General features: G+C 40.4%; 2 protein-coding genes across 3 annotated transcripts in view; both read left to right on the top strand.

Annotated features, from left to right (window-relative positions):
- Positions 1-87, top strand: part of LOC107637041 — a 17,200-nt gene extending 17,113 nt beyond the window's left edge. The window contains exon 7 of the mRNA XM_016340492.2: positions 57-87. Coding sequence (XP_016195978.1) covers positions 57-87 — 31 coding nt within the window. The remainder of the gene's footprint in view (positions 1-56) is intronic.
- Positions 7-3,646, top strand: LOC107639817 (putative disease resistance protein RGA3). 2 transcript variants are annotated; one of them, XM_016343420.2, is made up of 2 exons: positions 7-3,210; positions 3,328-3,646. In XM_016343420.2, the coding sequence occupies exon 1, from the start codon at positions 102-104 to the stop codon at positions 2,985-2,987; it is 2,886 nt and encodes a 961-aa protein (XP_016198906.1). In that variant the 5' UTR covers positions 7-101; the 3' UTR covers positions 2,988-3,210; positions 3,328-3,646. The 2 variants fall into 2 exon arrangements, with proteins under 2 accessions (XP_016198906.1, XP_016198908.1); XM_016343422.2 differs by having other exon boundaries at positions 7-3,206.

Here is a 14,316-nt window from a genome sequence, read left to right on the forward strand (position 1 = left end):
ACATATGTTTTTCTTCATGTCACCTTGCATCTTGTGGCCTACTTCACAATCTGCAGAAAGTCGAAAAGTGGCTACAACCCATTGTAGTTTATGTGACCCCAATGGAGATATACAAAAGAAGCATGTTGACAAAGACGGTTGTGGAAGAAGGAGAAAGAAAGATTGCCGGAAGAGAAAACGAAAACGAAGAAATCATAAATAGGATTTTGTCTTTGACAACAGTTGAAGGTGTTGTTTCGGTGCTTAGGATTGTGGGGATGAAAGGGATCGGGAAAACAGCACTTGCTGAATTAGTTTGCTGTGATATTAGAGTGACAACAAAATTTTCGGTGATATGGATTAGTGGTATCCATGGCAACTCTTATGTTGAGTCTGTCAAGAAAGAAATGATTCGTGAACTAGAGATAGAGGGGAAGGGAATGAAGAAAATTGAAGATCTTAATCCTGAAGAAGCCACGAGAAGAAGTAGATTCCTTCTAGTGCTGGATGATTTACGAAGCGAGAACCATGAAGAACTGCTCAGTTTGCGTAGAGAACTGAGGGAGGTTCCTGGCTCATCTGGTGGTGTAATCCTTGTAACCACGCAGAATAGTTTAGGGCCCCCCAAGCTGGTCCGATATACTTTGAGACTAGACATTCTGGGAGAGGAAAATTTTTGGGCTTTATTTGAGAAAGTTATAGGAGGAGTTTCAAGTGAATCAAAGACCAGTGATGCCCAAAAGAAGTTGATTAAAAAGTGCCGGGGAGTCCCTGCAGCAATAACAAAATTGGCAACAATGTTGAAGACTCGTGAAGCAATTTCTGAAGCAGACATAAAGAATTTGGAGCGGATATTCATGCAGGAGATGAAGACGATGTACTACGATGAGCTCCCCTCCTGGCATCTGAAACAATGCTTTGCTTATTTACCATTTATATTCCCTAAGGCAGGTCAAGCAGTCAAGGTTGAGACACTAGTTCAGCTTTGGATGGCAGAGGGATTTTTGGGCCCATTCAATTCTTCTTCTCAACCAGAAGAATTGGGAATTAGCATTATAAAAGAATTCTGTCGCAGATCAATCCTTTCCGTTAGAGAAGACCAATTTGGCAGCATTACAGATTGCGGCATGTATAACCCGCTATTGCTTGATCTGTCAAGATTCGTAGCCGGCGAGGGCCGCTGCTACATGGATGACCGTGGCGAGAGTGTCATGCAAACTGTCCGTCGAGTGTTTTTAACTCAAGACTTTGATTTTTCAAATGGGATTCCCGAATCCCTCAATAAAACTAAGAAACATTTGCGTACCATTCTCTTCCCCCTACCAGGTAACAACGACTGGTCCTCACGAATTCCACATGATGTCACATTAAGCCTGTCTGCATGTGATGCGATTTTCCGTGCGTTCGAGAGTTTGCATGTGTTGGGCCTAGCAGATTTAGGCATGAGGATGCTGCCTAGTTCAATTGGAGAGTTAAAGCTCTTAAGATACCTCAACCTATCTCATAATAACATGGACAAACTTCCCGCTTCCATTGGAAAGCTAAAGCGCTTACAGACATTAAAACTGTCCCATTGCCATCAACTCAAAAAGTTGCCTGATGAGGTACAGCATCTAGTGAATCTCAAGCATCTGGAGCTAGAGGGGTGCCTGCATCTGGCACACATGCCGTCAACATTGGGGAAGCTAACAAAGCTTGAGAGATTGTCCCATTTCACAGTCAGCAACAATAATTGCAAGCACAAGCAATTGCAAGGTTTTGCAGAATTGATGAATCTTAAAAACTTAAGAGGGGGTTTGGAAATTCTACACTTGGAGCGCTTGAAATTTGAGGAACCACGGCATGTTGGGCGTGCCTATTTGAAAGACAAAGAGCATCTTTGGGACATCAGTCTGAAATGGAGTCATGATGATGATAACAATAAGAAAGACAATGAAAAATCACTGCTGGATCGTCTTGAGCCACATCCAAATCTTCAAGGATTATCTATAAAGGGATATAGAGGTACAGCATTTTCAACTTGGCTCTCGTCCCTCAAAAATCTTGTTAGCTTTACTTTGAACAACTGCTCCATGTGCACATCTCTCCCTGCATTGAACGGATTCCCTAATCTTAAAGTTCTCAGACTTGAGAGGTTGGACTCTTTGAAATACATAACAGATGGAACCAAAGGAAGCACAGAACTGGGGTTATGCATGCTAGATTATTTGTCGATATCAGATTGCCCAGAGCTCACAAGTTGGTGGAGGCCTAGTGAAACCGCTCACAACAATGCCATATTATTTAGCTCGTTGTCAATTTTGGATGTCAAATACTGTCCAAAACTAAGTTCTATGCCATTGTATCCCAATCTTGACGTGAGGCTGATTTTGGAGGGTTCCAGCATGAGAACGTTGTTGGACACCATAAATTATAGGTCAACTTCAAATCCTGCTCCTCCCCTCTCCAGATTGATGCGGTTAAAAATTAACAACGTAGAGGAAGAGTCTTATCTACCGAATAACTGGCTAGAAAACTTTCTCTCACTCCAATATCTTTGGATCAGTGAGAAAATGTCAGTGGTCAAAAGTTTCAGCCATCTTCGCTCACTTAACACCATGACCATCACAAACTGTACAGGAGTGGACTTACCTAGTGAGGAATGGGGTGGTCTCAAAATGCTCCGGCATCTGACAATACAGGAAGTTGCTAAGCTGAAATCTCTTCCATCAGGAATCAAACATCTTACATCTCTAGCTGCTCTATGGATCAACGGTTGTCCTGAGTTAGAAACTTTGACAGAGGAAATAGGCAATCTCAAATCCCTTAATATTCTTCACATTGAAAATTGCCACAACTTACATTCGCTTCCCAAAACAATGTCCCAACTCAAATCACTAAACAAGTTAGTGATTCGGAGCTGCCCATTGTTGTTGCCAAGGTGCCAAGAAGGAACCGGTGATGACTGGCCACAGATCAGGCACATCAAAGATATCTACGTGGCTGGCACTTCTGAAGTCTTTGAGTAATAACATCAATCAAGTCCGAACTAGTTCGGCTAACCGGTCTCTTGGGTACTTGACAAAAGACTTGCCCTAAGCCTCTAATAATTTCTCTCTCCCTCTAAAAGATTGGTATAGCTATGCAGTTCTGCTACTTCTTCCTTCAGTCTTTGTTCATACAAGTATTACACCTCGGGCATTGGTTGGGTATTCCAAATCAACCTGAATTTCAATCTTCATTCAGGTGTAGGTATAATCTATCATTTTCTTTGCTCCTTCTAAACTTTACTGAGTTACTAATTAATGTTACCGAGCCATAATTTTTGTGCTACTTATACTCTTTGGATCAAACTTTCACTGTGATCAGGAATCCAGCTATTGGTGAGAATCAGATGGAACTAGATGAGTCTTCTGGGTAAGATAAAGATTTGGTGTCTACCTTTGATGTCATGTGTTTGTATTAAAGGTTAAATAAAGAAGGACAGCAACCTTCGTTTTATTATCCAAAGAAAAGCTTCTGAGATACATTTCTTTACATTTTATACGTTATGATCCTTGAAAGTATGTAACATTACCATGTTCGGGCTACTTATAAATCTATGCGTAAATTTAGTTGGATCACTCATTTTGTATACCTGCATTCTTCAATTATAAAAAAAACTGCCGTCTCTTTTTGTGATGGTTCACTCCTAAGTCCTAATGATTCCTTTTAATCAATTAAGGTTCGTGCAGATTATTTATTTAGTGGAATAACAAGGATACGGAAATTATCAAATGTACTCTGATCCACAATTGACATGAGTCAGCATAATTACTTTCAAGAACTATGTATTAATAATTATTCTATAGTGTGTAGAGAATAACATAACGTGCAGAACCCGAAACAAGGTAGCAAGTGCAACATACACCATACTCTCAAATCGTTCAGTTTAGTGAAACCACAGTCACGTTTCTTCCACTCATCAACACTGACGCATCAACATCAGTTCTAGACGCTTATTGACACAGGATAGAGTTGTCATTTTGCAACACCATAAATCCCTAATCACACAATGAATAAAATAGAAACCAAGATTCGTAATATAGCTCCCAGTTTTAGAACTAGGGAGAACATTCTTAAATCCATCCGTTATTTGCTCTTCTAGCTGTGTCCCTGTGCATACCTTTCAGTGCAGAACAAAGGTTCTTACTTCTTAGAAAGAGTTGCACAAAACAGGTTTCTTTTCTTTCCTTTCCTTTTTCTCTTTTCCAGACTTGGTTTGGTATAGTCTGCTTGATTAAGTTCAAACAGTTATTTTATCCCACCGATGCAAAAGACAAAAAGGTTCTTATTTAGTCTGTTTCTATGTGACTATGAATATATGATGTGTAATACTTCACCAAATTGAATAGAAATTAGAAAAAAGCATGGCATTGATACTGTCAAGAGATAAAATCACTTAAACATTATTATGAACACAATTTATTCCACAATATATTATATATGTCTTCCAAAACAAATAGTAACACGTGTAAAAAGTAGAAACTAAATAAAACATTAAGAAGCTGAAGAGACTATACATATCATTCAAGCAAGAGTGTCCTGATTCCTAATTGCTAAGCAACTACTTTTCCTAATTGCTAAGAATGTGTTTTAATGCATTATAGAGACAGAGACAAAAGACAATACTACATTTGTAATATATTTAGTTTAAGAGATAAAAATAAAATATACATCTTTATATATATTTTTTAATCAAATTTTTGTGTCAATTTTCACTGGGATATATAAAAACACGAAATTTGGAGGTGATTTTAATGATTTTTTTTCTTTCTTTATTCTTAATATATTTTGCAAATACTAGATTTTGTTCTTCCTTTATCAAAATCTTAGCTTCATCTTCTCTTTCATTCTGCAATTACACAATCAACAAAAAAAAAAAGAAATGTAAAAAATTAATATTTATCTTGTTGCTATGACAGCCAGGGACGGATGTATGTTTTTTTTTTTAACATAGAAAGCTTAACATTGTAAAGTGGAGCAAACAAGTCAAATAATAAGTATTAAATGGAAAAACATAACATTTTTGTCCATGTCAGCAGTGCCATCAACAACCAAAAGGATCACTATCGGTCCATACGGATGTATGTATATGAGTGTGGGGGCAATCGCCCTCACTACGATTTGAAATTTTTTTGAATAGTATATGATAATAATATTTATTTGTCCCCACTAAATTATTAAATTTGACCCTACGATAATTTTTTACTCAACTTTTGGTACTTCATAATTAATTTAAAAATTTTATATTAGATGTTATTAGAATGATCAATTCTCAATTTAAATAAAATTTGTGTTTTTTCTTAGAAATCAACTCGAAAGCACATAATATTTTTATTATAAAAATTATTATATTATATATATATAATTTTTTTTTTCGCCCCCACTATTAAAATTTTTTGGATCCGTCACCGATGACAGCCTCCTACTATTTGGTTGTCGTCTATGTTACCTTGGCTTCGTTGTTCCTGAAATCTATGTCCTTTACATGCTTATTAGTGTCTTAACTGGAGAAGCAAGAGTAAAAAAGATGAAAGGGTGAAGAAGATGAAGGAAGAGTATGAAAGTTTAGTAAAGAAAATGAAGGGTTAAAAAGATTTAAAAAAAAAAAAAGAGTAAGAACGTAAAGTGAAGAAGATAAATATTGAATTAGATGGGGTTTGATTGAAAAAATCAAGAGGACACAAAGAAGATATTTTTTTATTATAAGATGAGATTTGATCGAAAAAAAATATTTCAATTTTTAATATGTTCATACCTTGGTCCAATGCAATGGTCAGACCCAGTTAAGATAAAAAGGCCTAATCTAAAGGGTTGGCCTTCACCATTCGTCCGACCTTCCTAAATAGATCGGATACAATGTAAGCTGGCAGAGGAGGCTTATTTAAATAAGTAACTGCCTCCTTAAATTTCACATCAACTTCTAGAAGAGATATCCTAACAACCTTAAGATAAATGTACGGTTATCCACCATCAAAAGTGAAACTATTTTAGCAGTGGTTATTGGCTCACCATCTATAAATGCACTGACATCCTCAGGTAAATTTAAGTTTTAATACTCACAACCTACTTAGCCCCTTGCTGACTTAGGCATCAGAGTGTCTTTGTAGGTATCACCCCCCATTCCTCAAAACACACAATTCGGACAGTAGCTCACAGACGCGAACCAAGTCAGAGACCACCTCTTTATACATTTGGGTCACGCATTCAAGCTCAACCATCCGGTTTTAGATCACCCACGGAACATAATATAAAATCAAAAAAGGTATATAATGTCTTTTGTTATGTATTTAAACAAGGGAGTCACTCACATATAAACACATATATTATCTTTTTTTAAAAAAATATTTTTTAACAACTAAAATTTAACATAAGTAATTGATTAAACGGTAGTATTTTTGTCAAAATTAGACCAAATAAATTGGTTTAACTAAAAAATTAGTAAATCAAATTTTGAATTGATCTAAATTAATATTTTTTATAAAAAAATAAGTTACAATATATAATAATAATAATAATAATGTTCGTGCAAGGATGCGCGGCTCCGTGCTATACGTCGGCTTCCGTCGGTTGATGAAAGAGACTTTGTTCCGTAGCGGAGAAACGCCAAGCTTGAGCACGAACCGGGTGGAGAACCTGCAAAAAGGACTCCGACGATCAAGTTAGTGGAGAGTAGTTATAAAGTAGAGCATAAGCGTAGGAAACGTGTATGAGTGTGGTTTTTTGAAGTGTGTTGCCCCAGCTGAGTTGATAACTGCCGTTTTATAGAGTTGTAGATTGATTTCATTTGATGGTTTGTTAGAGTGAATCTCGGCTTTTACTGAGATTCTTGGGGTTGTTTATCACATCATGATTATCTGATGGTTATTTGTTTGACGTGGCTGACGTGGCCGAGATATAGGGTGGCGGTTCCGAGTTATGAGGTACGGTACATAGCCCCCAAGCTTGACTTGCTTGGGTATTTGGTTTCGAGCAAGTTGAGCTTTTTGGACGACCTATATCTCGGTTTTTGTCATGCCAGCCCCCAAGCTCAACGTTGCGCGCATAAAATAAATTACTTTTTTGAAAAAATGTTTTTTGGAGTAATTGGTTTGAGTGACGTGTTGTCCCGTGTTCGTAGGGAAACGTGTTGTCATTATGCCACTTGATTACTGTAACTGAACCGTTTTTGACCCTCGATTTCTCTGCGGTTTTTGGTTTTGCGTCTCCACTTTGTTAGTGGGTTGTAATAAGCTTGTTTATGTCATTGGTCTTTGGTGATTCTTCGAAAAGTCGCTCTTTTTCCTTCTGATTTTGAAAAGAAAAATGTCTTCAAAAGGTTAGATTTTTCGTTTCCTTTATCTTTTATTCTTTCTCCATCTTTTCGTAACTGTGGTCTGTAATGGATAAAGAAAAGTTGAAGGAGAAGCAGAAAGTTGTAGAGGTGAAAAAGGATGACCTTTATCATTGGGTCAATGATGACGTTAAGACCCGCGCTTCTTCGTATTGTGATTTTGATTCTCTCCAAGAGTTTCGTGCGATGAAGTTGGTGAAGGATGGCTCTAATGTTGCTGTCGAGCTTCTCCCTTGTTCTAGTGATGATAGGGTTTGTGAGCGTAGGGGTGATTGGGGGTATTTTTATATGTATACTCCGTGTTTTTCTGAACTGCATGTTAGGTTTCCTTTTTCTTCCTTTGAGTGCGACGTATTGACCCAGTTGAATTGTTCTCCTTCCCAATTACATCCTAACTCTTGGGCATTTCTGAAAGCTTACCAGTGTTTGATGTCCTTCCTAGAGTATCCTCCTTCCCTTGGCGTTTTCTTTTCTCTATTCCAGTCGAAAGGGGTTCGGAAGGGTTTATGGGTTTGTTTAAGCAGTTTTCCTGGCCGTTCTATATTCCTTCTGTACAAGTCGTCTTTTAAAAATTTCAAGTCTCTGTTTGTGAAAGTCCGATCTATAGAAACAGAATACCCTTTCTATCTAGATGACGAGCTGATAGAAAGATATCCCTTATATTGGTGTTCTGAGCCTATGCAAATACTTGAGGCGTATAGGAGTGACGCAGAAGATTTGGTTATCGACTTTTTGGTGAAAAACTTTGCTTCCGGCGAGTGCCTTTCAATCTCTGAGATGTTAAATTTTGAAAAGGATAATGATAGGGAAGGGTTGCGTACTTATATAGGTAATGTGCGTGTTTGTCTTTGGTATTAATTTTCTATTTTGATACTGATGTCCTTTCCTTGGTTTTGTTTGTAGGTGGGCGAGTACCGCATCTGACTTCTTCCAGGCTTCAATCTTTTCTTGATAGAAAAAGGGAAAAAGGTGTGACTACTTCTGCCGCTCAGAATATTGATGAAGGGGGTGCTGCTTTTTCGACCGCACAACCTGTTTCTTCTTCAAAAAGAAAAAGAGCAGTGGCTGATGATTCGTTGGAAGTGCTGTCCGAGGAAGATAGGGAGGTGGCCAAGGTTTCTACTACTGTTTTCGATCGTCAGCGCAAGCTCCATGGGTTTATTCCTGGGGCTAACAGCCATTCTCTGTGGAGCGACCAATTTCCACTGGCCGAGCTTTCTGATAGAGCTTCCCAGTATCCTGGAGATATTACACTTACTCGCCGTGTGGGTCTGGAGGCCTTAGGCAAATACGTTCAGGTAAACTTTTGTGTCCATCCTGTTCTTTGTCTTTTCTGCTGGTTTTCCTTATTTGTTTTAACGTGAGTTTGGTCAGGTTGTCGCTTCTCGTTTGCTGTGCGTTGGGCGTACTACTGAATTGCTTGGAGCTGAAAGGCAGGCTGAGGTTGATAAATTTGCTACTTTGGAATGTTTGGTTAAAGAAAAGGAGAAGGCCGTCACTGATATGGCAGCGAAAATGAAGGAGAAGGAAAAGTCGGCCTCTGATGTGGCTGCTAAGCTGAAAGAGAAAGAACTAGAAGTTGCTCGCCTTCAGGATCAGATTCGACTTTTTCAAGCTGAGATTAGGGATAACGATAAGGCGAAAGGTGAGATGACTGCTCGAATTCATGAACTGGAAGACCAAGGCATTGAGATGTTCACCTCGGACTTCGATCGGGCTGTTTCTCAAGTGTCATTGTTTGATCCTGGATTCGATGTTCGTCAGCTTGATGTGACGAAGATAGTCGTTAATGGGGAGTTGGTTCAGGACGAGGCTGGTGAAGATCATGATGAGAATGTGCCTCCTCCTGTTTGAAAATTTTATTATTTGCCTTAAGTAGTTTTGGACTTGTATGTTTTTTGAAAGACTTGTTGGTTTTTATTCCAACTTTATCGACTATTTCTCCGATGTATAGTGTCGGAGTTTGTTTTTTGCAAATATCTTATGATTTCAGCGTTTCATTGTTATTTTGCATGTCTGTGTATGGGAAGATGTATGATTTCATTTAGATAGAATTGTTCCTCATATTCGAGGTGTGCAGGATGGTCGGCCTCGTTAAAACCTACCCGAGTAAACCCTCCTTAGGGAAAAACCTCGTGGCTAGGAAAAAGAGTACCTTACCACTCTGTACGTTACAATATTGTTTCAACTATAATAGTACTTGAGTGACGATATGTTCCATGTGTTGGGCAATGTCGTCCCGTTCAATGTTTCTAAACGATAAGCCCCTTTTCCGACCACCTTAGCGATCCGAAAAGGTCCTTCCCATGTTACTGCCAATTTTCCTTCATGGAAGGCCCTTGGTCTTACCTTCTTGTCGTACTGACGCTTCATAGCTAGTTGCATTGATTTTTGCCTTAACTGCGTAAGATTGCGTTCTTCATCAATGATGTCAAGCTCGGCAAGCCGAGTTTGTTCGTTAGAACTGTCGTCGAAGTGCTCGATCCTCGTTGACCCTTGGCTGATTTCCAAAGGGATCACGCATTCTGATCCGTACACTAAGCGGAAAGGACTTTCTTTAGTTTTTGATTGTGGAGTTGTGTTATAACTCCATAGTATCTCTGGTATTAGCTCGGCCCAGCGACCTTTAACCTCGGTTAGTTTTTTCTTTAGGGCCTGCAAAATTACTTTGTTAGCCGCCTCTGCGAGCCCGTTGGTCTGTGGGTGCTCAACAGAGGAGAAATAGTGTCTAATATTCATGTTATTTAAAAATGATGCAACCTTTTTGTCAGTAAATTGCCTACCATTATCAGAGATAATTTCTCGTGGCAAACCATATCTACAAACGATAAATTTTCAAATGAACTTTTGTACCTTATCCGAGGTTATTTTCGCAAGTGGTTGCGCTTCTATCCACTTTGTAAAGTAGTCGACGGCTACCAAAAGGAACTTTACCTGGCCTGGCGCTATAGGAAATGGTCCGAGGATATCCATACCCCACTTGTGGAATGGTCAGGTTGCATCCGACGTATGTAACGCCTCGGCTGGGTTGTGTATCAGTGGCGAGCATTTTTGACATGATTCGCACTTTTTGACCTTGTCTGTGCAATCCGACCTTAAGGTCGGCCAATAATATCCCGCACGTAAGATCTTTGTTGCCAAGCTTCTGCTTCCGATATGATGTCCGCAAATGCCCTCGTGGACTTCGTCTATTGCTAATCTGGTGTCCTCCCCTGCAAGACATTTAAGCAGTGGTCGGGAAAAACCACGTTTGTATAGATTATCTCCGATTAGGGTGAACTGGGTTGCTTTTCTTTTAAAAGACCTCGGATCACCCTCTGGTACGATTCCCGTCTTCAGGTAGTGTATTATTGGTGTTCGCCAGTCTTCTCCCTGTGACAAATTTAAGACATACTGCAAATCTAGGCTAGGTTTTGTTAGTGTGAGATGTACTAAACTTCCTGATTGCTGATCTTCTCTGTGTGTCGCTAATTTAGATAATATGTCTGCTCTAGAGTTTTGTTCCCGTGGTATATGTGTTATTTCAAATTTTTGAAAACCCTTTATCATGTCCTTAGCAATATGTAGGTACTTTTCTAGGAATCGCAATATACCTGCAAGCTCGGCACGTGTACTTCTTTCGCGAGTCTCAATCCCGCTAATAGCGCCTCATATTCGGCTTGATTATTTGTTGCTTGAAATTGGAATTTGATTGACTGTTCGGCATATACACCCTGGTTGTCTTTTAGCAGAATTCCTGCTCCGCATCCGTTGTCATTGGATGCTCCGTCGACATACAATTCCCATGGTTTTGTTTCTTCCACTTCATTTGTGAACTCTGAGATGAAGTCGGCTAAAGCTTGTGCCTTGGGGGATCCTCTGGACTGATATGTGATGTCAAATTCTGAGAGTTCTACCGACCATTTGGTTAACCTTCCTGCTAGGTCGGGCTTGGCTAGGATCTGCCGGAGTGGTTGATTGGTCCGGACTATAATTCGGTACCCCTGAAAGTAATGCCGAAGTCTTCGAGCTGTGACGATTAGTCCATATGCTAATTTTTCTATCGTCGGGTATCTTGTTTCGGCGCCCTGTAGGACTTTACTTATGAAATATACTGGGTGTTGTTCTTTGCTGTCATCTGTTACAAGTACCGAACTGATTGTGTTAGTGGAAATTGAAAGAAATAGGTGCAAGGGTTTACCTTGTTCGGGTTTTCTCAATATGGGCGGTGATCCCAAGGTGTTTTTGAATTTGGTGAAAGCCTCTTCGCATTCTATCGTCCAAACAAATTCGTCTGATTTTTTTAAGGTGTTAAAGAAGTGGTATGACTTTTCCGCTGCTGCTGGCAAGAACCGAGAAAGAGCTGCCAGCCGACCTGTGAGTTGTTGAACTTCCTTTTTGTTTATAGGGGATTGCATGTTAATTACGGCCGAACATTTGTCGGGATTCGCCTTTATACCTCTGTTTGTCAGCAAGAAACCGAGGAATTTGCCCCCCTTGACTCTGAACGCGCATTTTTCTGGATTTAGTCTCATATTGTGCTTTCTGAGTTGTGCAAATACCTCGTCCAGGTCGTGTTTGTGCTGTTCTTCCGAAGTTGATTTTACCACCATGTCATCCACATATATTTCAATGTTTCTACCGATCTGATCTTTAAAGACTTTGTCCATAAGCCGCTGATATGTTGCTCCCGCATTCTTTAGCCCAAAGGGCATGACTTTGTAGCAAAAATTTCCTTGATCTGTGATAAATGCTGTTTTTTCTTTGTCTTCCGGGTGCATGAGGATTTGGTTATAGCCTGAATAGGCATCCATGAAACTGAGCACCGGGAATCCCGAGGTGTTGTCTACCAATCTGTCTATGTTGGGGAGGGGGTAACCGTCTTTGGGGCATGCTTTGTTTAAATCGGTGAAGTCCACGCACATGCGCCACTTTCCCGAGCTTTTACGTACCATTACAACGTTTGCTAGCCATGCTGAGAATCGAAGTTTTCGGATAAACCTTGCTTCCAGGAGTTTTTTGGTCTCTGCTGCCGCCGCTTTTCTCCTTTCGTTTCCCAAGTTTCTTTTCTTTTGTCGTATAGGTCGGACATTAGGATTGACAGCTAGCTTGTGGCAAATGAAGTTAGGATCGATGCCAGGCATGTCTGCTGGCGTCCATGCGAATAAGTCGGCGTTGTTTTGTAATATTGTGGTAAGGTCGGCTTTGTGCCCTGCAATAAATGCCGATCCTATGTTAGTAAATTTCTTATCATGACCTATTTGTACCTGTTCAAGGTCGTCTGTTGGCGTTGGACGGCTGTTGTCGCTCCTGGGATCTAGCTCAGCCAGCGTTGGTATGTGTTCCGAGTTATAGACGGTGTGAATCCGAGGTATCTCCTCCCTTTTTACTGTTTTGAGGCTCGCGTTGTAGCATTGCCTTGCCTCCTTGTGGTCGGCGTAAACCGTCCCCACCATGTTATCCTGCAAGGGAAATTTCACACAAAGGTGAACAGTTGAAACAATGGCACCAAAAGCATTTAATGATGGGCGTCCTAGAATGATGTTATAAGGGCTAGGGCAATCAACCACTAGGAATTGGATATCTAGTGTTTTGCTATGTGGGGGTTCTCCGAGTGTTGTTCTTAGCCAAATGTACCCGGATACCGATACCTTTTCCCCAGAGAACCCTACCAATTCTCCGGGTGACGGTTGCAGTGCGTTGTCGCTGAAATGCATCTTTTTGAAGGTGGAGTAGAATAAGACGTCGGCACTGCTCCCTGGGTCAAGCAAGACCTTTTTTATTGTTAGTTCCCCCATGTGAATCGAGATGACAACTGGGTCATCAAGGTTCGGATATGTTGTCTTTAGGTCGGCCGTGCTAAAGTCGATGCGTGAGGTCGGACTTGATGCTTGTCGTTCTAGGCGAGTTCCTTCCATTGTCATCATTGCTCGGTAACTTCTTTTCCTTGCCGAGGTGGTGGTCCCACCTCCAGCGAAGCCTCCTGAGATGTAGTTAATAATCCCCTTGGATGGGGGTGTTTCAACCTGTTTATGTCTGCTATCCCTTTCTGACTCTCTTTCTGTGTTTCGCTGTTTTGACGAGATGTACTTGTCTAAGAGCCCTTGCCTGGCTAACCTCTCCAGTAGGTCTTTTGCCACGATGCACTCGTCTGTGGTATGGCCGAACTTTTGATGAAAAGCACAGTGTTTGCTTTTATCCACGTACTTCTGATCTTGATATGATCCTGCTCGAACTGGCAGTTTGATCAATTTGTTGTGCAGGATCTCTTTGATTATATCGTCCCTCTTTGTGTTGAATTTTGTGTACGTGTCGAACTTCGGTGCTAGTTTGAATGGTTTTCTAGGGTCTTTGCCTGTGGGCCGATGAGACCTCTCTTCCTCCTTTTTCATTGGCTTATCATTCCTCCGTGCTTCTCTGAGTTCTTCGATTTCGATCTGGCCCTGGGCTTTTTCTCGGAATTCCTCTAGTGTCTTTGGTTTTGCCACTGCGATTGCTTCCTGGAATTTCCCGGGGCGAAGGTCGCTTTTGATGGCATGCAGTTGCACTTCAGGGTTAAGGTCGGGGATCTGCATTGCCGCCTCTGTGAACCGCATCATGTATTCCTTCAAACTTTCGTATTGTCCTTGTTTGATCGTGCTGAGGTAGTCTGAGTCCCGCACATAAATTTTAGAAGCTGCAAAATGGTTAATAAATAATTTGGCGAATTCATCGAAGCTTGTTATTGAACCTGCAGGAAGGTTAGAAAACCATAATAGGGCTGCCCCATCTAAGAAAGTAGGAAAAGACCGGCACAAGATGGGATCGGAGTCGCTATTAAGAAACATCATTGATTCAAATTTAGTGACATGGATTTTAAGATCTCCGATCCCCTTGTACGGTGTTAAGGTCATTGGGAGTGTAAAACTTTTGGGCATTTGAAAACTCATTATTTCCTCTGAAAAAGGATTCGTTCGTCGTCGTGTCGTTTTGGGGATAGATTCCCCTATCTTTATGTTGGATTC

Source organism: Arachis ipaensis, chromosome B04 (assembly GCF_000816755.2).
Source record: "Arachis ipaensis cultivar K30076 chromosome B04, Araip1.1, whole genome shotgun sequence".
Classification (NCBI taxonomy): domain Eukaryota; kingdom Viridiplantae; phylum Streptophyta; class Magnoliopsida; order Fabales; family Fabaceae; genus Arachis; species Arachis ipaensis.